We start from the raw sequence: 24,778 nt of genomic DNA on the forward strand, positions 1-24,778 counted from the left end.
ACTTGTTCAGGTCATTGGCTGTGTCCAGGCTGCCATCTGTGCAATCTTTCCTCTGCTTGAAGCCTGTGATCTTCTTCATTCCTGACCAGACATCTCTGATATTGTTCCTCTGTAGTTTGTTCTCCAGCTTCTTCCTGTATGCCTCCTTGCTGTCTCTGATCTTGATCTTCAGTTGCTTCTGTATACTCTTGAATAATTCCCTGTCTCCCTCCTTGAAGGCTCTTGTTTTCATTTAGCAGATTCTTCAGTTCACTGGTGATCAAGGGTTTGTTATTAGCAAAGCATGTCACTGTTCTGGTGGGTATGATGTTGTCCACACAGAAGTTTATATAGTCAGTGACACATCCAGTCATGGCATTGATGTCCTCTTCATATCCTTGGCAGATAGTCATCCAATCTGTGGTCTCAAAACAACCCTGCAGGGCTTCTTCAGTGTCCTGTGACCATTTTCTTACAGTTCTTGTCACAGGTTCCTTCTGAACAAGTGATTTGTATTCTGAGCAGAGAAAAACAAGATTGTGATCTGATTGTCCCAGAGGAAGTCTTGTTTTGGACATGTATGCATTCTTTACATTTGCATAACCCAAATCCAATGTCCAATGTATTTTAGACACGGTTTTTAAGGTTATATGTTACCAAGCCACCAATATTTTTCAACAACTGGGAATCATTTAATTAATTTTCAACAACATTTTGATGGATATTCTTAGAGATTAATAGTAAAAAATTACACGTTGCCTCTTTAAGTCAAAGTAACAGTAGACATGTGCTAAATATTAGTGTTGGCACAGATTTCAAATTTCATTTAAAATCTTGTGTTTAAGACAAACTACTTTTTCTTTTTTACTTGGCTCAATGTTGGACAAATTGTGCTATCAGTTGTTGTGGGTTGCTGCAATAAAATAGAACAGTGTGTTTTTGTAGTGTACGTTTTCTATTTTCCTCCACCTTTTCTGATTCTGGGTCGTTTTTACATCCTCAGAGTAAACGTGTTGAGCTCACGTTAATGCAAACTCCTCGTTTCACCCTTCACTCCTCTCTGCTGTTAATGAATCAATATAAAGCACACTTCATCTTCCTTTCTGGATGCATCAACAGCACTGAGCTCTCTGCAGCACACAGGCGAGCTTCAGAGATTTTAATTCAGGCCCAGATTTTAATTGGTTCCGTCTGTGGAAGCGATTTCCTGTCGCGATGAGGGATGCTGATGCCCCGCTACAGCCTTGTTTTAGCCACCATAGCAGCTACTAATGTTTGTGTGGGTTCTGCTTTCCCCCCTCCATCTTCCTCCCATTCGTGCTGTCCCATTCATACACGTCATGTTCTGAGTCTAAAATACTCTGATGATAATCTTTTTATGTCATTTCTTCACAGCAAACTGTATAACTGCTGTGGCCAAATGTTGTGTCCACATTTCATTTGGTACTTTCACTATTTTTATGGTTCTTCATCACACAGAGCAAATAGAGCTTGTGTTTATCTTTGCTGACATGTTTCGGCGTCAACTGCCACCTTCTGCGGGCAGCAGAGGACGATATCACCCCCTACTGCCCCGCCTTCTCCGTTGATGACCACGTCCCAAGAGTGGTCCAGCCTGTATACTCCTTCGTCGCTGTTCATGGTCCTGGCTCTACCTCTGTTTTCTCAATCGCTTCTTTGATTCGTCTTGATGAAGAACCACTAAAAGGGAAATCTTATAGAAAACACAGAACAAACGTAACAAAGATGGTAGTTTCATATCAACGTTGTTGAGATGTGTTGGAAATCAGAGCAGATAGTCTAGTATCACTTTTTATTAGAGAAAATTTTATTCGGTTTTTTCACCTCAAACATCTTTTTTTTCTTGTCTTTAGCTATAATGTTGTGCTTAACACCATCCTGTTCACAAGTCTGATATAATACAGGGTCCAAAATAGTGTAGCTGTGGAAAAATATCCCGATTTTTCTTTTCAATGTGGTTGAAATTAGCAAAAATTGCAAATACGCATAAAAATCACAACTCATCTGTTTAAAAAAATTTGTCTTGCTAATGTTGAACGGAATGGAACAGTTATAATGGAAAAAATAGTGTTTTTGACATTGTGACTCTTAAAAACTGCGGTAAACCATAATACAGCCAACCAAATGGTTCCTCATTTTGATGATGCCACACTTACAAATGAGAACACCGCCTCCATTCCTTAGATACAATATTATTCAAAATTTTGCCATTTTTAACTCTTCCACCTACTCCATCTCTCGTTGCTGTGGGACTTAGTTTTCACTCAAATAACCTGAGAGTTCAGATGACAAACATCCAAACACTAAAAGAATCATCTCAAAATGCTGGTGAAGGTTCTCAGTCATCTCAAAACAACCTCTTTAAAACTGGAAGTGAAGGTTTTTTCTAACGTAATCTACTATGGCTGTGAGAAAATATCAGTACACTGAAAGTGAAGGTGAAGTGATTTTAAGGCTTAATGTTATAATGCCAAATCAATATTTTAAAGCAGCGTATCAATTTATTAACATTTACTAACATTTTTCTTTTGTGAGGTGCAATTCAAACTCCCAACTGCTAGGTGGCAGCAGTTTTTATCACCTTCACTTTGATTGACTAATGAGATCTCGCAATAGAGCTGATTGTGTCTCAGATGCATCTGGCCAGACTTTCTGATTAATTTTGGTGTAAAAATGAACAAATATTGTCTAGCTTTTAGTCTTGTAATATATCATATTGTCCCCCTATAATGTTAAATATTGTATTGTGTCTCCCCCCCCCCCCCCCCCCCAATAATGTTATATATCATATTGTCCTCCCTATAATGTTAAATATTGTATTGTGTCGTCCCCCCCCCCCCCCCCCCAATCATGTTATATATCATATTGTCCTCCCTATAATGTTAAATATTGTATTGTGTCGTCCCCCCCCCCCCCCAATAATGTTATACCGTAAATCCTCTAATACAGGCCCGGGCCTCTATTTGACTCAAGCTCATCAAGCTCCAGGCCTTTATTGGAAGGAGGGCCAGTATTAGAGGCAGGCCTCTATTTCCATTTGAGCAAAATGAACTAATGTTCCTTGGAGTTTTTGACAATTAAAATTGCGCCCACATTTTCAAAGTTAAACACATTTCTTTTAACAACGGTAGTTTCTGCTTCAGCCATCTCCCCCCTCCCCCTGCTTTAGCCCTCTCCCCCCTCCCCCTGCTTTAGCCCTCTCCCCCCTCCCCCTGCTTTAGCCCTCTCCCCCCCTCCCCCTGCGCAGCGGCCGCAAACTCACTGATGCGCCTGCAGCCTCTCGGAGTTCCTGCTGCTCTAAACATTAAAATAATTATTTCATTTTCTGTTCCTCACTTCTGATGACCTTCAATGGTGGCTGTTTGTTGCAACAGCAGGTACAAAAACTAACTTGTTTTTATTTGACTATTTTTCTGTCCTGTCTGTTTATTATCTTCCTTCATCTCCTCTCAATTCTTAAGAAAAACTGCTACCTGGGTTCATATATATTCACCTCATGAGTTACCTTTGAACTGCAGTTCTAAAAGATCTACCGACCGCAAAAACAGCGGAGTGCTCGCTGTTTGTCGGCCGTATCAGTGATCAGTGCGTCGGAGGACAAAGTGATGCGCGCAGCGCCCCGCTCCACAGCATGCAGCGAAACGCATCAGGCGCAAATAAAAGACAGAAAACATTAAAGGAAATGAACCAACATGAACGATCGCGTGTCAGTACCTACGGTCTGGCACAGCGCGTTGCCCCCACTCCCCACCCCCCCACCCCCGAGCGCAGGAGCTTGTCACCTGCTGACAGCAGACTGCTGTCTTTTCCGAGGGCTGCATCTTGCCGGTCATTATCACGTGACAGCGACTAGTCGACGACAGGCATAAAAAGTCCCTATAGTGAAGTTGACTAGTTCATACACCCCCTACTGCTGCTCTCCAGAGTGTTCTGCAGCATAATCAGCACGTTCTCTTTGAACTTGATAGTGTAATGACCTGGCTGGGGTTGTAAGCCAGGTGCATTCTGGGTATTGTGTTATATGTGTTTCCTATCGTTCTGCTAGTTCCTATGTGCTGATTTGCGTGTTGTGTGAGTGTTATGTAAGCCACAGGGAAGTTGATGTGTGTTCTGTGGAGTGGGTTGAATTAGCATGGTTAACTGACACCGTGACTCTGTGTGGTAGGAGCGTGATAGAGGATCGTGTCTGTAGCGTTACAAAGCGTTGAAGAAAAAGCCTAATAAAGGTCTGCTTGAACCTCTACTGCCTCCTGCTGGTTGATTTGGGGACTATAACCCTGCCGCTGGGACGCTCAAACTTGCTTGTTACTACATTCCACCCGGCCACAATAAGAGACCGGCCATTATTTACCTCAACCGACTTTGACACCGGCCACAATTGGAGACCCGGCCTTTAATTGAATACCGGCCTGTATTGGAGGATTTACGGTATATCATATTGTCCTCCCTATAATGTTAAATATTGTATTGTGTCGCGCCCCCCCCCCCCCCAATAATGTTATATATCAAATTGAATATCGTATTGTCCCCCCATAATGTTATATATCGAATTGTCCTATTATGTTATATATCATATTGTCCCCCTTATAATGTTAAATATCATATTGTCCCCCCAGTAATGTTAAATATTGTATTGTATTGTCCCCCCAATAATGTTAAATATCGTATTGTTCCCCGTATATTGTTAAATATCATATTGCCAGATTTTCACCAGTACACACCCCTAATTTCTACCACGTAAAACACAATAAAACGTAAAACTCGTTTGCTGTTTACGATTCAAGATTTTTTTTCCTTTTTGTTACTGGGGCTCTCTGGTCAGCATGTTAGGAATAAATATTAAATAAAAATTAGATGGAATTTAATGTATATATATTATTATTTTAGAAATGAAAGTGACAGGGATAAATCGATTATGACCGTTTATTATTTTTTACCTTGTCGACCTCTGGTGGTTACTACAGTGACCTTAATGAGCCTCTAGAGTCAACTTTAACATTTCTTTAGATCTTGGGTCAGTTTTGTCCACTTGGCTTTGATTTTTACTGACTCGAGTTTTAAAGCATGTGATAGAAGAGTTAACAGGCTTCTGTACCCTTTAAAACCCTTTTTGCCTCTATCTGTAAAGATGTCGGTCACCTCAGTCTCTGACAGTCAAAGAAGAACAGGCAGTGACGCCAGAGCCTTGTTTATTCCACTATCTGCATTCCTGTAAATGCCGTTAGTCTGACGTTCTGAAGTGATCAGATGGAACACCTTCGACACACACAGGTGCCTTTTGACAGCAGGTGTGTGAACTGTGTTTGTGCAGGCGGAGATCCGGACCAGCTTCGAGGGGCTTTACCGCTCCATGTCGCAGCGAGAAGAGTTTCGTTGGATGATGCTGAGGATCAAGCGCATGGCTGAACCGTGGGTCGGCGCCATCCGCTCGCTGGCAGCTAAGCAGAACCTGAGCAAGCGGCGGAGAAAGAAGGCAAGCGTTCTCTTTTCCCAAGCAGCATTCCAAAAGCGTCCGGTTAAAGTCACACCTGTAGACCATCCTTTGTCCCTGAAGTCCTGACATGGATCTTCCATTGCTGGCTGCTCCCAGCTCTGAATTATGTACTCCTCTTTTTCCACTGGTCCTGTGAAAAATTCACATCATAAATCAGTGATGGGTTGGTGCTGATGCAAAGCACTGTCCTCTTTCTATCTTTGGATCTTCTAACTTTCACTATCTGTCCTTTAAAACTAGCTCTAATCAAACAAAGAGCATTTTCTCTCTAGAATGTTTTCCTCCCTCACCAGTTCTTTGTGTGAGCTGTTAATCTCTTTTGGATATTAATCCTCATATATTAATCCTTGATGACTGTTCTCTGGCTCAGAGCCGAACTCTCAAAAGGAACATTGGTCACTTCAAACAAAGCTGGGTTTTATTTTATCCTGCGTTCCCCCTCTGGCTACCCGAACCTCACTGTGTGGGCGGGTTCCTGTATTGTTCTGTTTTATTCATCAGTGTCGTTTTCAACACAAGACAGCCTACAACGAAAAATAAAGCTCATTTTTCACTCCATACTCAGTTTAAGGGCCAATTTTACATGAATTTCTTTTTTGCACCTTCTATTTGCACGAGATTTAAGTTTAAATGTATCCAGATCAGTTTTAGAAGTATTGCTTTTACAATCAGATACTGGCCGATAAAGGTCTTTCAGTGGCTGATACCGGTGCCGATTTTTAGAAAAACTGTTCAATAAATCTGTTGTAAGTGTGTGTGCTCTAGTATGAAGAGAGGCTTTGTGAGAAAACAACAGCGTTATGAGTCTTTGTCATGGTATGCAAACGTCTCCCTTCTGATTGGCTAACAGCTACAGGACTCTTCCGCTGCCTCCGTTTGTTCTTCTTTCTTGGGTAAAAAATTTAACGTTGATGCTTTATCTCCACAAACAACACAAGCCTAATCATATTCTGCCATGCTGTGAAGTTGCTAATGCTAATGGTTAGCATCTACTAGCTGAAACACGCCCTCTGTCCTTCCTGTGGGTGGTTACAAGCCAATGTGGGCGGGGCCATGAATAGTATTGTATTTTTGAGGCCTGATCGTTTTATTGTCCGTTTCCTTTCAGCGGCTAATGCAGGAAATGGCAGCTGATTAAAGGATCGTGTCCAGCATTCACGTGCAGCTCGGCTTGACTGATTGTGTCTATAAAAGCACGAGTATTACCGTTTCTCCGTGAACGAGACCTTTAAGTGTTTGGTATCAGTTTATTCATCTTCTTACCACCTCCATCAGATCCTGGTCCACTTGGGCCTGCTCACCAAGGAGTCGGGCTTCAAGATCGCAGAGAACGCCTTCAGCGGCGGCCCGTTGGGGGAGCTGGTCCAGTGGAGCGACCTCATCACCACGCTGTACCTACTGGGTCACGAAGTCCGCATCTCCGCATCGCTGGCCGAGCTGAAGGAGTCAGTAGCTAGCACGTTCAGTTTTTATCTAGTTAAGCTGCTTGACACAAATAATTCCCACCTCTTCCTCCACAGGATCATGCGGAAGGTGATGGGGAACAAGTCCAGCTGTCCCACTCAGGGGGACAAGATCGTGGAGCTCATCTACATCGACATCGTGGGTCTCACCCAGTTTAAGAAGACTCTTGGTCCTTCTTGGGTCCACTACCAGTAAGCGCATCTTTTATCAGGCCATCAGCTTCAGGGTCAGCAGCCTCACTCACATGCTGCATGCCTTCCACATGACGCGCGTCTGCCACTCGTCGGGACAATGGCTCTCTTTTCTGTTCCTGCATAACCCGGGTTTTCCCAGAAGGCCTGAGGACTGTCCATTCAGGACGTTGTCACTGACCGAGTCTATTCTCTCTCTGAGTGCTACTGAGGAGGATTTATTGTTTAGTTTTTTTAAGCAGCCATCCGCCCCTCCTGACAGGATAAGAGGTGGAACCGTGAGTCTGAGGGGCACTAATGATTCCTGTTGGTTCCTCCAGCTTGTCACCAGCTTTTGTTTGAGAGCGACGCAACACCTTAAACTGTCTGCCAGCGCCGCACCCAGAGGAAATGCCTTCCTCCTCAGGCTAAATGTAAGGCGCAGCGGTGGTTTTTCTGGATTATTACTCCCACTGTTGGCACAGTTTGCCTTTTTTATGTGTTTCTGTGAAATATAAACAGTTTTTTCCCTCTACTTATCCTCCTTCCGTTAAATAAAACCTAATCAGCTCCTGTGCAATCACGTCTTTTACTTTGCTGTTTCCTGGCCGTAGAAGCCCATAACCCCTTATAAAAATCCCATTTTTGCCTTTGGCTCGGGTTTATCATCACAGGAGACGGCCTGTGAACAGAAGACACTAGCTTTGTTTGCATATTAAGACCCCAGATTTCAAGGAAAGAATAAATCTTGCTGCTGCTTTTTGTGTTTAGAGGAGGTTTGTCAGGTTTGTGATTAATATGTTGTGTTGTTGCCCTAGCCTCCTGGCCTTCTGTGTAACAGCAGCTCTTCGTTGTTCTTCATTTCTCTCCTCTGAGTGATTTTCATTGAGTACACTGAAGCCTTTGTTGTTTCACGGTTTTGTTTATATCAAACGCCGCCAGTGTAGCTGCAGTAAATATGTGAATTAGTCTAGTAACCAGTAAATATCCCTGGTGCCACTTTGTCTCATTTGTGCTTTTTCAGCTCTAGCTAACATAAACTTCTTAAGTTTGCTGACTTTTTACATTCCTGACTCATAAATCTGAGAGTGAAACTTGGAAATAGATCTTAAATATTTATATACAATTGCTTAATGCTAACTGGTTGCTGATTAAATATGCAATAGAGAATTAAGCTAATGTTTGTATGTCATCATCCAATGAGTCACAAATGTGCAGAATACGAGTTGTTTGGACTCGGTGCCCTCAATCCCAACCCCATAGGTCTAAAAATATTAAATATACTGTTTTTTATACTTTGTCCAAAGCTAACTAGGTGCAGATTAAAGATGCAGTAAAAAAATAAAGCTAATGTTTGTGTGTCGTTAGCTGACATGAGTCATAAAAAGTCCGTTTTGGCTAAGTTTTTTCTCCATGCCCTGTACAGACCCACTAAACAGATCTAGAAAACGTGATTTTACTGTATGTTACATTGTCAATACCCGACATGAGGCACAGATCTGCAGAGAGTAAGTTGTGTTATGGATAAGTGTGTACACAGTTTGACTCTAAACCCTCTGTAGATCCAGATAACTCCGATATACTCTAATTTCCTCTATCTAGATTGAGATTAATATTGCCACCGAGATTAATTCTAATGTTTGCTTGTCATTACCCAACATAGGTCACAAATGGGCAGAATATGAATCATCCTATAGGGAGCCTAAGTCACGCCCAACTACTTCCGGACCACGGGTGCCCGGAAGAACCAATAAACGAATGCAAGTCAACGATGCTAAAAACGCGATTTTCTAATTCTGCTTGTTATGTGCCGTGGATTTCACATATGATATCCGTGAATTTTATAGATGCATTTTGATACCAAGAATGAGCTTATTTTCAAGCGGGGGAAAGTGCGATTTTAGGTTTTGTGTGAAAATAAGTCCAGGACTACAAATGTGCTTCAAAAAAGTGACGTCATCGAACCAGACACGGAAAAAAACGGAGGGAAAATGGCTGCAAGTTCAGCAAACTTCCCACAGGAGGAAATAACCACCATAAATCTGGTCGTTTGGTAAGTAGCAGCTACGTTAGGGGAGAGGAGATTACGTGGTAACGTCACATATGCGACGTGCCGATATTTAATTTGTAGTTTTGCTGATTCCGAACTTTTACAAGCTGATAAATCTCAAAGTACGTTACTGGCGTGGTCTAAACATCCATCATTACTTTTCATTTAAACTGTAGTACAACATATGTGTGATCCAGGGCGTAAGGCAAAGTGGATTAGATAACAGCGTTTTTAGCCCCGTTGACTTGCATTAATTTTTACGTTCTTCCAGGGACCCGTGAGCGGACCGGAAAGGGAGGAGACTTAGGCTCCCTATACATAGATCTAGCCTGTGTAGATAAACTGTAGCCTACTGCTAATACTAAAATAGTGTTGTTTAAAGATGCAGTAAAGAAGGAAACTTTGTTACTACATGTCATGAGTTACAAATATGCAGAATGTGAATTATGCTGGTTCTGTATCCTCAGTAGATCTAGAAAACATCGAATACGACGGTCTCTCTCCAGTGTTATCCGGGTATAGGGTAGCTAAGGTAAAGACATAAAGATACAGTCAGGTCATAAATATTGGGACATCGACACAATGCTAACGTTTTTGGCGCTATACACCACCACAATGGATATCAAATGAAACGAACAAGATATGCTTTAACTGCAGACTGTCAGCTTTTATTTGAGGGTATTTACATCCAAATCAGATGAACGTTGTAGGAATTACAACAGTTTGCATATGTGCAGAACACCGCTCTGACAGATGTGGATGCTACGCTGGTGCTGCCGTTATAATAACAAAACTACATTCCACTATAATTGATTATGGTACTCTTCTATGATGCAAAACCGTTTATGCCCGCATCTTATGCATTGATTATTTTGATTATTTTCCTCAGCTCTATCCTACACCTCCCAGTCGGCCGTCGGGGATGGCGGTGGGGGGTGCGCGCAGGGTTTGGGGGCCACAAAGAGAGGGCTCGCGGGCCGGACGTGGTCCGCGGGCCACCATTTGCGGACCACTGACATAGATATTCTACACTTTGCTATGGTGTAGGTAAAGTCACAAAGCTCTTGTTTGTGTGTCATTACCCTGCACCAGTCTCAAATGTGCAAAGTGTGAGAATCGTCTCCCCAGTCCCATAAACCAAGATATGAGACGCTTTCTCTCCAGCTGATGTCAACGATATAAACAACTGATGCTAGCAGCACACCCTGATTGAGAACCAAGTTTGGCACATAAACGTTCTGGTAGTTTTATCCACGTTAGTTTTTTTCCCAGTTTGATCTGTAGTTTATAACTATTATAAACAGTTTAACATATTCCAGGCTAAAAGGGAGTGTGTATTGGCAAGAATCTGACAGCAACATAAAATATAACACAGTACAGGGGAGACGATACGATATCAGATGCTAAAAGCAAGACGATGTTTGCTTTTTTAAGACTGAATTTAATTGGAAAACTCGGGCCAGACACATCCAATGTTGTTGCGAGATCTTGTTCCATTCAGAATAAAGGCGGTAAAAAATGCTGCCACCTAGCTGTCAGAGTTTGAGTTGCACCACACAAACGAAATACAGCAACTGTTGGTATGTAAATAGGCTGCTTTTAAAATATCGATTTAGCATCATAGCACAAAATATCATGACATTTCAGTGTATTGGTACTTTCTGACATCCCTACAGGCTAATTGTATTTTATGTTTTGTCCCAACATTTTACGGGACTCCCACCACTTCGTAGTTTACCCTGCGTTAGCTGCTCACTCTGGTAAGAGTTAGCGTTAGGGTTGGGCGATGGGATGAATTGTTCGACCATTGACGATGGGCTGAGTCTTGTTTATACAAGAGGCAGTTTGTTTGTTTATTTATTTGTTTTGCCATGTGTAAGTTTGTTAATGACAGATATTTCACACGTTACGCACAGAGAACATCGCAAAGGTAAAAAAACAAGAAAAGATCTCCATCAACAGCACATCTGTGCATTATCTCTCTCTTTCTCCGCATCTGAAATTGAATGAATATTAATTATTTTAAAAACAAAACTGATGGGGAAAAACGGATCATGTGACCTCTGGCTGCGAGCAGATGCGTCGAAAGTCATCAAAGATAGAAACGCAGTAGCCTTTGTTCAGAAAAAAATCCCTTTACTTAAATAAAATACCACAATAGTGGGCACCGCAGGGAAACAGACGAGGCTGCTTTTGAACAATTTAACCGTGTTTAATACGAGCCGTTTATACGTCACTCTACCAAACTACAAATACAAAATTAAACAAAAACATAAATCAAACTTTCTTTTCCAGCAATTATAAATAAAAAAAAGATGAGCGTTTGTACTTTTACTGTATTCGCAAATAAGTCCGTGCATCATTACGATGCTGAATTAGTCACATACACGAATAAATTGCCCAGCGTCATTTATTGGACTGACGATTGGCGATGGGACAAATTATACAAATGGCCCAACCCTATTCCGCACCATGTCCCACGTGCCAAAAGATGAACCCGATAGTTACCGTCATCCCCGTCTTCGGACATAACCAGCTGGTTTATTAGGCAGCGTGAACCAGAAATACCTGAAAATATTTCTGCGATCAGCTTGGTGACAGAAACATGCTTCACTAAGATAATCGTGTATCTAATGTAGCTTCAATGACTCATGTGACCATGTTTCTCTCGTGTGTGCATTACAGTGTTCATAATATTAATGTTTTACTGTTAAAAACCACGTTGGGTGAGCTCTGATGTGTTCTAGTCTCACTCTAAAGACAGCCCGCCTGAGCTATGCATCAAAAGTCACCAAGCACATGAATGTTTACCTGAACGGCTTCTTACAACTCCGAGGTTTGAGCAGCTGCATCATGTTCTGGCTCCGTCTGTTCAAGGCCCATTTACCGGGGACAGATGAGGGTTGTTTTTCTCAGGAGTGAGTGGATGCAGCATGTGGGCTCGTTGTTGTTTTACTCTCAGGTGAAAGTTTCCTTCTGGTGAATCTGTTTTGTAAGCTCCTTACTCTCCCAGGGCTTCACACAGTTCACACAGCCAGCTGTGCCGCATCTAGAGTGGGCGAGCCGCCGCTGAAAAATGGCTTCATTTTGCTGTGTTTAGATGCAGAAGCCCACGTGTGTGGCTCCAAAGTCTGCTGCCAGTTTGAAGCAATTTTCTTCTCTTCAGAATGATTCTCGGACATGTATGGATACTTGATCGATCAGCTAGTGGCTGTAATCCACCGATTTTCAGCCTGGCCGTGACCCACCAATCAGATCACCAAAAAAATAATTATTCACCACAACAGCTACACTTCAGTAGCTAATTACTGGCTGCTATTAGAAACTTGAACAATTTTATGGTTTATTTTAATCAAGAAAGACGTTCCACCATAGTCCGATGGATGTATTATTATTATTATTATTATTATGGAGTAAAAATTTTGTCATAAATAAATTTCATTAAAATGTATAAAATTTTATGGTTTACGAAAAACTACCAAAATGTGTCCAGTTTTACCCCCCCAAAAAGTTATGCACCAATATTTTACAATAATCTACATTTTTTAACTAATAACCATTTCCTACTCAGATTATTTTAAAGGAAAATGTTATCCGTCTAGGATGGAAAATTGTGGAATTTTATTTGTGACTTGGCACCGAGTCCGACACTGAAATATAAACAGCAGCTTCTCATTTCTAACTGTGAATTTACGTTGAATGCGGTGTTTCATCCCACAGGTGCATGTTGCGGGTGTTGGATTCCTTTGGGACGGAGCCAGAGTTTAACCACGCCCACTACGCCCAGTCCAAAGGGCATAAGACGCCGTGGGGGAAGTGGAACCTCAACCCACAGCAGTTTAACACCATGTTTCGTAAGTCATGCTAAGGCAGAGAAAGTTAGTTAGGTGTAACTGTAGTTGTTGAATTAGGGGAAATATAATATCTCTAAGGTTGGTACTGTTTTTTAGAGTTGATTTAGCTCCAGAAAGTGGCTTAAAACACTAAAACCCATGACGATGCTGCTAATGGATTTTCATCCAGCAGATTAATGGGAGGTCAGACACTCAGCGCTCCCTTTTGCTGTGATTATAAGTAGGACATAGAGGTTTTATAGCTGCGCGTGTGCAGCTGAGACGGGCCACATCTCCAAAGGCAGATGAGTGAAAGAACCGCTGTTCTTGGATAGGAAAGGAAGCGAGCCCCCCTTGGGGTTCTGACCTTTCTCCCGCGGTTCAGAGAAAGTGAAATGTTACCTCTGCAGTCCCCGCTTGTGAGGGGAAGCCTGGAGCCGTGCAGAATGCCACAGCACCTGAATAGGCTCTTTGTCTGCGGAATAGGGTACGTCTTTCTCATAAAGCACATGGGCTTTTGGACAAATTCTAGCTAAGAGTTGCCAGGTTAGATGATATCGCTGGTGTAACAAGTGCACAGCAGTTTGACCAAGTGTGAAAACCAAAGAAAGGCTACAGTTCCAGGCATGAATAAATATAAAAGTTGTTCAACAACACCTTATCCTCAAGCTATAGACAGAAATGTGAGCTATGCATATTTAAATGTATAAGTGATATTTGCACATTTGTGTTTGATTAGGATTAGGTTTTGTTTCAGTTAGGATTTTAGGTGGAGTTGGTAACGCCAAATATTTTAGCAACTTTATCGGGAACGACAAACTAAAATTTGTTCCACCCCGGCTGGTCAAACTTGTTTCAGCCCAACTTTTTTACAACTGTACAATAAGAGTTTAAATTTTGAAGAGAGCCATTACATCTGCAACTGCCCAGAATTCAAACAAATGGCAACTTCTGTCTAAAGTTATTTGTAGGACTTACTTTTGTTATAATCCTACAAAATGACTTTATTCTGATGTGTGAACTGTATAAATAGATAAAAGGTAAAAAAAAAAAAAAGTTAAAGCTTTGCAAAAATAAAGAGACAGGAACACATACAATGAAACAGAGGAGCTTAGGCCTATTATTAATGGAAATTCAGCTTTAAGCAGAATTATTTTTGACCCTACTGGGGATCCATTGGTACGGTCTTACTCCAACACAAAAATGCAGCTTGCTTTAAACAATTTAGGTATCTACTGCCCCCTATTGTCAGGAAAATACACACTGTCACTTTAAATTGACTAGAGAACCATAAAACACCAAATTTCTATGGTGGCCCTGAAGATTCAACAAAATGTAAAAGCCACAGGGCAACAACAAAACCCATGATGGAAATAATAATAAAATGGAAATAAACAAACTAAAATCAAAGTGATGATCGAATGGACGATGCAGTCAACAAGACCAAGTTATGCTAAAACCTTAGTTAAGGATCATTCGGGACTCTATGCTGGTGTTTTGTCCAATGACCAAGTCCAGATCTAGTAGTAGTTACACTTTAATCTATAATTAATATATATAAGTAATATATATATCCATAATTAATACTACAGATGAACTAGTAGTAGATAAACTTTAATCTATAATTAATCTATAATTAATATCTATACCTATAATTAATACTACAGGTGGACTAGTAGTAGATACACTTTAATCTGTAATTAATCTTTCTATAATTAATATCTATATCTATAATTAATACTACAGGTGATCTAGTAGTAGATACACTTTAATCTGTAATTAATCTTTCTATAATTAATATCTATATCTATAATTAATACTACAGGTGATCTAGTAGTAGATACACTTTAATCTGTAATTAATATTTCTATAATTAATATCTATATCTATAATTAATACTACAGGTGATCTAGTAGTAGATACACTTTAATCTGTAATTAATCTTTCTATAATTAATATCTATATCTATAATTAATACTACAGGTGATCTAGTAGTAGATACACTTTAATCTGTAATTAATCTTTCTATAATTAATATCTATATCTATAATTAATACTACAGGTGATCTAGTAGTAGATACACTTTAATCTGTAATTAATCTTTCTATAATTAATATCTATATCTATAATTAATACTACAGGTGATCTAGTAGTAGATACACTTTAATCTGTAATTAATCTTTCTATAATTAATATCTATATCTATAATTAATACTACAGGTGATCTAGTAGTAGATACACTTTAATCTGTAATTAATCTTTCTATAATTAATATCTATATCTATAATTAATACTACAGGTGATCTAGTAGTAGATACACTTTAATCTGTAATTAATCTTTCTATAATTAATATCTATATCTATAATTAATACTACAGGTGATCTAGTAGTAGATACACTTTAATCTGTAATTAATATATCTAAAATTAATATATATATGTATATATATATATATATATATATATATATATATATATATATATATAATTAATACTACAGGTGATCTAGTAGTAGATACACTTTAATCTGTAATTTATCTATAATTAATATCTATGTCTATAATTAATACTACAGGTAGACTAGTAGTATATAAACTTTAATCTGTAATTTATCTATAATTAATATCTATATCTATAATTAATACTACAGGTAGACTAGTAGTATATAAACTTTAATCTGTAATTTATCTATAATTAATATCTATATCTATAATTAATACTGTGAACTAGTAGTAGATAAACTTTAATGTATAATTTATCTATAATTAATATCTATATATATAATCAATACTAAGGTGAACTAGTAGTAGATAAACCTTAATGTATAATGATTTATAATTAATATCTATATATATATAATTGATACTAAGGTGAACTAGTAGTAGCACATTCTCTGATTAAAGAAAGTAAAATCTCGTTGAACCTTCTGGGTTACTTCAAATTACAAGTGAAGACACATTAAGTAAACTTTGATGCTCCTAATGTGAAAGACACCTGAGCTGTCGAGCTTCAAAAGGAGGCAGAGTTTTCTTAGCAAATTTATCCCAAATACTAAAAGTCATGGCTACTCAGTTTGATTAGTTTTTGTTTGGGTGTTTCCAAAACTAGAGATAGAAACTAAAACACAAGACAAACTGGTAAGTAAATAAAAGGTTGCTTTATCATTGAATAAGTCAGGTGCCAGTACAATTTAGTTCCTAATAGGGTTGTCACGGTGTGAAAATTTAACCTCATGGTTATTGTGACCAAAATTACCACGGTTTTCTGTATTATCGCAGTATTTTTTTAAACGTGTTACATTTTCAGACAACTAAATAAACCCTGTATGTCAGGAATTATTGTCCTCAGTTTGTGTCTAGATTTTGCCCAAAATGTGTTATTTTGTAATTATGTTGTTTGTTTACATTTTTCCCCTTTAATCTTTAAAATACCAATATTTGCCCATAACTTCTTATTTTTTGTCTGTTTGATGTCATCATTTTAAAAATATTAGATCAGATGATACTCAGTACTCAAGTAGCCTTCTAATCAGATACTTTTTTACCCTTACTTGAGTAATAAACCCTATAACAGGAAAATATTGTCCTCGGTTTGTGTCCTTCCAGTGAGCTTTGCAGATGTGGGAAAATGTCATCAGACAGTAATCATTGTTAAATTCATAATTATTCTCGGAGAGAGACCAACTCTTATCTGCCCCTGGGAGCCCCGTAATGCATAGCGTCATTTCAACATGGGGGTGTCCCCGACACGGTTTATATGCAGGTAGCGGCGCTGCGGCTGCTTTATATAGCGACTCGTTGCATTCTCCCTCAACCCAAATCCTCAGATCACGCATTTTAGCTAAAACGCTAGCGTTAGCTTGCCTTGCGTTGACTGTAGAGTTGCGGGTGATGGTCACGCAGATGTGTCATGAGATTTGAAGCGTTGCTGCCTTTCACAGACTCTTTTTCTGCACGTGCTGCAAACAGGATAGCCGTCTTCTATCAACTCTCCCTCGGCATTCTTTAAATATCCATAAAATGTCCGTACTTCCCACTTTGTCTTCTTTGAGGGATAATAAATTTCCTGAGCGCTGCCGTTTCCTCCTTTGGCCATTATTTCAGCTTTATCTTCAAGAAAGTTTTGGCTGTAAACAACAAAGCGTGCATGTGCCGCCGGCAACTTCAGCAGATGATACGGTGGCTGGTAAGGGTCTCCGCGCCTACACCGCAGCCACGGTAATCCACCGAGATAATGTTTTTTTTTTAAAACAAGACGGTTATTATTATTGTCAACTTTTTTACCGGGGTTTACCGCTACACCGGTTATCGTGACAACCATAGTTCCTGATTTGGATTGGTCCATTAGTTACAATTAGATTCCGCTCCGTAAGTCATTGTTGGGGATTTGGGGTGGGGGTGTGCCAATGGTTCAGTAGACAAGACAGAGCTGAATGGAGCCCATTAGTTAGTGTCAAGAGTTTGGATCACCACAAGTGTTTTCTACTGTTGGGTGTTTGATTGGGCGTCGAGTCTTAGTCTCTCTGTCTTTGTTCCTGCATCACAGTTTGAGCCCAACACCTGTCAGGTCTGATTTACTGAGTTTCATCAGCTCCTGAACAAGTTTATCACATCAGATCATTTTTGAAAATGTCAGCAACTTTCCATCCTTTTTGTTTTTAAAACAAGAATAAAGCATCTCAGAGGTTGAACTAACTGTACAACGGAGTATTGGAAGTTGTATTAATGAGTCTGATTGTCTGGTTTTACCCGACACACCCTTTTCTGTTGTTTATAATCAGCCCAGTGGGATCTATTGCTGTTTTACTTTACTGACTTCTTAGTTTAACAAATCTTTTATTTGAGTTCTCCAGCATTGTTCAGTCAATGTGGAAAGGAAACTTGACGTTTTTGGTTCAGCTATTTTAAAATCAGGACTTGGACACATCAGTTCTTAAAGTGAGCTAAATAAAACCTCAAAAGAACAACATAACTTGATACACCTAAATATTATTTATTCTAGCTGAATTTCGCTTGCTTCAAATCAAAAATTCCAACAAGACTAAAGATACATTTGATCGTTTCTAGGAAGCCTCCAGATGTTTTTGAAGTGGACCCAGATGGTGTTACTGATGTGTTTGGAGTGGCACCTAAACCAAAAACCATAATAGAATCTTAGTTTTATGTCATATTTGGGCTATTTTAAAATTGCTTCAATCTGATAGTTAGAAAATACTTTCTGAATTAAAGGTGCTTCAGGGTGGATAGTTAGCATCTTCGTCGTCGTCGTTGTCTTCCTCTGCTTATCCAGGTCCGGGTCGTGGGGGCAGCATCCCAACTAGGGAGCTCCAGACCGTCCTCCACCAGCTCCTCCGGCAGGACCCCAAGGTGTTCCCGGACCAGATTGGAGATGTAACCTCTCCAACGTGTCCTGGGTCGACCCGGGGGCCTCCTGCCAGCAGGACATGCCCGAAACACCTCCCCAGGGAGGCGTCCAGGAGGCATCCTGACCAGATGCCCAAACCACCTCAACTGACTCCTTTCGATCCGGAGGAGCAGCGGTTCTACTCCGAGACCCTCCCGAATGTCTGAGCTCCTCACCCTATCTCTAAGGCTGAGCCCGGCCACCCTACGGAGGAAACATTTCTGTCGCTTGTATCCACGATCTTGTTCTTTCCGTCATTACCCAAAGCTCACGACCATAGGTTAGCATATTGCAAAGTTTAACACAAAGATGGACATTATCCTTGAAAAAGCCACTCCATTTGACTGCTTCTGATTCTAACCGGAGAGACGAATCCTGACCAGGTTGTTCCAGCAGTGAATCGTAGTCTGAAACAATGACTTCAGGCTTTGTTACAAGGCTAATCTTTCCCTCGACTCGTGAGTTGATCAAGAGCAACCAAGCAGCTGCTTCTCCAGCAGCGCTGTCCTCCCAGGCTATTTGTTAGCTAACAGTGATTGAAGCTGCGGTGAGCTGAGTGACACTTTGAGTGGCGGCTCTGGTGGGAGAAGAGGCATCTGTTGCCAAATGCATCAAGAGGGCTGAGCACTAATTACCAGCCTGTCCTGTTTACACAGTCAGTTTGCTACTCGAGTGTTGGCGAAGCATCTTTGTTCTCCTCGAATCCACATCGGCCTCTTTCGCATTACAAAGACAGCTGAGTTTCTTGTGTTCATCTGAATATCGAACTGAGTCTATGGAAACGTAACCAAACGAATGGGTCTGTCTTTTTAACAGATTTTTTAATGTAATATCATGTTTGGAGTTTTCTATGGCTGCAAAATAGATGGGAAATGTATCGTCACTTCAGCATCAGTGTCACAAAGAATTGGACCATCCTTCCTGCTCTTGGTGCGCCGACCTAGTTTAGATTAGAGTGGTTGGAGTGGTAAAGACAGGGTTGAGTGCTTTGATGAAAGAACAAAAAAGGAAATCATAACGCTGTATCGCAGCTGATATTGCCTCTGTAACATTGAACCACACAACAATTGAATGTTATTCTAATATCAAGTCCAACTGCATCCATCCATAAAACCAACCATTAATCCATACAATCCACCAACCACCCAACATTCTCTCATCTAACCAACCAACTCTTCATCCATAGCACCATCCAACTATCTGTCCACTAATCCAGCCAACCATAAATCTATCCAGCCATAAAACCAAGCGCTCATCCATCAGTCTTTATAACGAGCCATCTATCCAACCATCCCATCAACCATCCATCTATCTGCTGTGCGTCCCACCCTCAGTCATCCAGACATTTGTCATTACTATCTATCCATGTACCTACACATGCTAGGTCAAAATATAAATATTATACATTTCTAATTTCTAAGCCTTTTGTAAACTATTAGGAAATTAACTATACCAACAATTTACCACTTTCCCACCCCTTCTTTATTTCATTTTGAGAAAAAGAAAGAAAGAAGCTGAATAATTATATTTTCCAAAACGTAATAAGATTTTTTTTGTTTCTTTCCAATTGAGAGCCCATATTCTGTGACATTGGTTCTATTTTTCCTCCCATCCATACAAACACCTTACACACATCTGCTGATATCCTCACTGCAGCTACTCCTGCTCCTCTTCTTTTCTCTCCCACATACACCCACATGCACAAACACACACACACACACACTATGCAAAGTGACCCATTGGTGCTCAGCTCAGCAAAAGCCTCTTGTGTTCTGATGTTTGGAGGTTCTTCACGAGAATGAGATTTAAATAAAAAGACAACAGTGTTCAGTTGTAATTTGTTCAATGTTTGGAAGAAAAATAATAAATTATCAAGTAGAAATGTTTCACTGGTGTAATGGAAACCAGAGATAAAATATTTTGGGGTTTTTCATTGTGATATGGATCAAGTTCTTAGAGGGCCCAGTTCAGACACCAGTGAGTAATAACTTGGCTCAGCACAGAGCTCAGTTTGCTCCTGTTTTCCTTTTAAGTGTTTGCCTGAAGGTATTTAGCCAATATGTGGACTGCCTGGAGAGAGCAAACACCGACTGTTCTGTTGAATTGCGGCCAGCACCCTGACCAAAAAAACACTCAACACATGGAGGTTATTTGCTCATCTACTGAAGCGGTGATCAACAATGAGAGTAAGCAAAGTTGAGATTACTTTATTCAAGATTCTTATGTCATTACATAAAATATCTTTGTCACGATGTAGTCTCAGTTGTTTAGGAATCTGCTGAGATCTACCTTTTATGTCTCGCCCAGTGGTAGTTTCTCCCTCTCACCGACCCCAGCTTGCCTCTCTGGTAATAATGTTTAAAAGCAAAACGAACCGCAGCAGCTCCCCAGAGCTGCTGTGAAAACCCACAGCTGTGCACGAAAACACCTCCCTTCATTCAGCGCGTTTCTTCCAGGGCTGACGGAGGCGTTTGCTCCCCCGCATCCCTGAGGTTTCAAATGAAATTAATAAGCCGTTTCCCTCTGCTCTCTGACTGCACTCCAAACCCTTGTCCGCAGATTTGTTTTACAAGACAGATGGTGGAGGAGTAAAGCGCTGCCAGTTTTGGGTTCCACACTCGGCCCGCTCGCCTTGCGGTTGCCATAGTAACAGTCGCTCGGCAGACAGAATCGAAGAGAGGAGAAACCGTTTGTAAAGTGATGACGCGTTGATCGGGTTCCATTGGAGTTATGGTCCGAGATAAACTCTGATGTGTCTGAGATAAACTCTGATGTGTCTTCCTTTATGACGTCAGTTTATTGTTTATGAGACAGACTTCTTTCTCACCCTTTAAGAAACGGTCTTTTCTTCTCTTTCTTTCACAGCTCACACCCCAGACAACAGTTTCCTGGGCTTTGTGGTGGAGCAGCACCTTAACGCTAGCGACATCAAGCACATCGACGACATTAAGAGGCAGAATCAGTCACTTGTCTACGGAAAAGTTGACAACTTTTGGAAGGTACGGAGGTCTTTTATGCTCTTTATATTTGCAAATCCTGTTGTTAAAAGGATACTTGGCAGTTTGCTTTAGAGCCCTGCACGGGCCTAAAATCTGAGCCCGTGTCCGGCCCGGCCCGAGGGGGTGGAGCCCCAGCCCGACCCGGTCCGAAAAGGTTTTCAGGATTCTCTGGCCCGACCCGAGCCCGACATTTTTTGATCCAACTAAGTGAAAACAAAGTGCGTCAGTCCTGACCAATGTGTTAAAAGACGTGCAGGATCCGATCAATTTGTTTTTCCCTCATTTACTGTCACGGAGATAACGGCGCACTGGCTCTGGTGGTAATCAAGTTAAATTTTATCTCTTTCCAACAATTTTCACAAGAAAACAGAACAGTTAAAAGTAGGGCTTGTGTTGACCGGACAGTTCCCGTATTTGACCGTTTATTTTGACGGAGAGAGAATAGAAGGAATTACCCCGACGCATGCAGACGAACTGACATTTTATTCGTTACGCACATCGCAGATGTAGCTAAATCACCCAAGACAAGATTCCCATCTGAACATCTGAGCTGGACACTGCTCAGCGCAGCTCGCTGTCAGCGCATATGTGCACAACGAGCTGAAGATGTGGAGATTGGCTTGGAGCGCGTTGCAGAACCAGAGCGCATGCGGGAAGGTTCCTCCCACTGAAGCGAGTGTTTTCCATACCCGGTCTCTCAGAGAGACTTGTCACTTGGAAAATGTTCCCTGATTATGAAACTTTGGCTGAATAGTGCTTGTTCTTGTCTCCAATGTGGCAACACATCCAGGAGCCGTCTGAGGAGAAGCCCAGAATCTCACATCCTCTTCAGCTCAGAAAGCGCCGATATGATTACTCACAAGCGTGACGCGTCAACCCGGTCTCACAGTAAGACCGGTTGGGCCTGTTCAGGTTTACGCAGACAATCTTTACATAGAATTGACTTACAGATATAAAATTAATTCAGTAAAATATAAAGCATTTTATTTAAATATCCATTCATTATTTTACAAGCACAGAGAGCCGCATCAGATTCAGATCAGCGGGAAGATTCCTCCGACTGAATTCAGTCGGAGGAATCTTCCCGCATGCGCTCTGGTTCTGCGACGCGCTCCAAGCCCCTCTCCACATCTTCAGCTTGCTGTGTACCTTATGTAGTACATGCTGACAGCGAGCTGCACTGAGCGGTGTCCAGCTCAGATGTTCAGATGGGAATCTTTTCTTGTGTGATTTAGCTACATCTGCGATGTGCGTAGAATAACATGTCAGTATCAAACTATTGTAGGCAGAGACGGGCTACAACTTCTGGATCCATTTTATATAAATCGTTTTATTGATTATCGTCTTATGAAAGATAACTTTGACGTACACGAGCGACCGGTACCGGCTGCTGTCACCTGTTGTGATTGGTTAAAACAGCTCTCTGCTGTCTGAGGGTAGGCCCCGCCCACAACGCCGCGGCTGCTGTGGCTCCCAGTGTTTTCTTTACTGTGGGAAACGGGTAATAATGGCTCTTTGATGGGAACAGGTTGCCGACCCCTGGTTTAAGTGTTTCAATTTTTTTTCATGAATTTGATTAAAAATAACGGCGCCCGGCCCGTGTCCGAGGTAATTACACAGTCGTTGGCCCGAAGCCCGGCCCGAGGGCTGTCAGGCCGGGCCGACCCGAGGGCCCTCGGGCTTCAGTGCAGGGCTCAAGTTTGCTTGCTTTTAGCGCCCTCTAGTATCCTTTATAAGTCACCGTGATTAAACCAAAAACGAAACTTGCTGTGCGTTCGTCTTTTTGACACCTTAATCTAACCGCTGAAATGTCTCATTAGGTTTTAGTGGTATTCTGGCCACAGGGGGCGATGGGGTCTGAGTAACATTCATTAACCCTGTAATGGGTCGTTTTAGCACAGACGGGCTCAATAAGATCATTTAAAAACAAAAACATTTGCATTGTGTCTCTTTAAAGAGGAAACCATCAAGACACTAAAAGAACGTTCATCTTTTGCGAGTGTGGTGAGACGTTTTGCGTCTGAGTCACTAAACAAGCGTCAGCTGGAATTTTCTGTGCCCGGTGCTGATGCTGACCTCCAGGAAGGAGTGGGGCGATGGTGGAACCGGAGTTAAGTGCTCACCCTGTAATCGGAAGGTTGCAGGTTCGAGCCCCGCTCAGTCTGACGCTGTCGTTGTGTCCTTGAGCAAGACACGTAACCCACGTTGCCTGCTGTTGGTGGTTGGAGGGACCGGTGGCGCCAGTGCTCGGCAGCCTCGCCTCTGTCAGTGCGCCCCAGGGCAGCTGTGGCTACATCATAGCTCATCCCCACCAGTGTGTGAATGAATGTGTGTGTGAATGGGTGAATGACTGATTGTGTTGTAAAGCGCCTTGGGGGGTTCCAGGACTCTAGAAGGCGCTATATCAAATACAGGCCATTTACAGGCCAATACAGGCAAGTGAGGCTTGTGGACATACTGTGTACTGGTACTTTAAACTTACTTCCTAAAGTTCTACAAAGGTCCTCAGGAAAACCCAAAGAAGTATACGGGCCTTTTGAAATGTGCCACCATGAATGTGTGTATTTGGTATATATTAGTGTAGGTATTCCCTGTGAAGATGAAAGCGGCAGATTTTATTAGATGTGCCTGTGGAACATCAGTGGACTTCTGAGAGTTCCACAGTGAAACACTTTGAACAACCTTGGGTGAAAGTTTCACAGGAAGCTTATTAATGTACCGCCTTTAGCAGCTTAACGTCCCCACAGCGGAGTTTTAATGTATTCAGATTCATGCTCGCGCTGCAGCGCGGAGGCCGAGGGATTAGCGTATCCCAACCAAAACCGACTTAGATTTGCACATTGTCTACCTCGCCATGGATGGCTGAATTACTGCCCGCGCCTTGATGAGCTTTCAGCCGACACATGTATGTTTCTCCACTGGCTCACTTCTGATTTAGCTGACAAAGGAAATCAATGAAAAACTGATGAACGTGTGCTATGAGGATGTGGATTGATCCAATTTGCTTTGTCTGACTGAGTGAGGCCTCTCTTGGCTTTAGAAGCTGGCTCCTTCAACCATTTTTAAGACATTTGGTTCATTTTTGAACTAATATGCTCTTGTGTTTGCCCACTTACTAAACTTGGATGTGATTGAAGTCAGTCAGAGCTTCATTAGACAGCTGTGAATCCCAAGGTGGTGCTCTGTTATTGCTGCGCTCACTGTTGTGGTTTCTGGTTTCAGAGAGAGAGTTGTGTATGATTCAGTGGAGCTTTAAAGAGGGTGGGTGGGGTCCGGGGTGGGCATAAGCTCACAGCAAGGGGCATTAACTGCTAATCAGACTCCCGAGTGTCTTCATTAGCTCCTGTTTTTAATTAAAGGGCCATT

The 24,778-nt window shown here is 41.4% G+C and overlaps 1 protein-coding gene across 1 annotated transcript in view; it reads left to right on the forward strand.

The window, feature by feature from the left end:
• Window positions 1-24,778, forward strand: part of mgat5 (alpha-1,6-mannosylglycoprotein 6-beta-N-acetylglucosaminyltransferase) — a 133,524-nt gene that overhangs the window by 77,587 nt on the left and 31,159 nt on the right. Inside the window, exons 7-11 of the mRNA XM_015952524.3 lie at window positions 5,312-5,473; window positions 6,770-6,939; window positions 7,015-7,149; window positions 12,899-13,032; window positions 21,279-21,412. Coding sequence (XP_015808010.3) covers window positions 5,312-5,473; window positions 6,770-6,939; window positions 7,015-7,149; window positions 12,899-13,032; window positions 21,279-21,412 — 735 coding nt within the window. The remainder of the gene's footprint in view (window positions 1-5,311; window positions 5,474-6,769; window positions 6,940-7,014; window positions 7,150-12,898; window positions 13,033-21,278; window positions 21,413-24,778) is intronic.

This window comes from Nothobranchius furzeri, chromosome 14 (assembly GCF_043380555.1).
Source record: "Nothobranchius furzeri strain GRZ-AD chromosome 14, NfurGRZ-RIMD1, whole genome shotgun sequence".
NCBI classification, from domain to species: domain Eukaryota; kingdom Metazoa; phylum Chordata; class Actinopteri; order Cyprinodontiformes; family Nothobranchiidae; genus Nothobranchius; species Nothobranchius furzeri.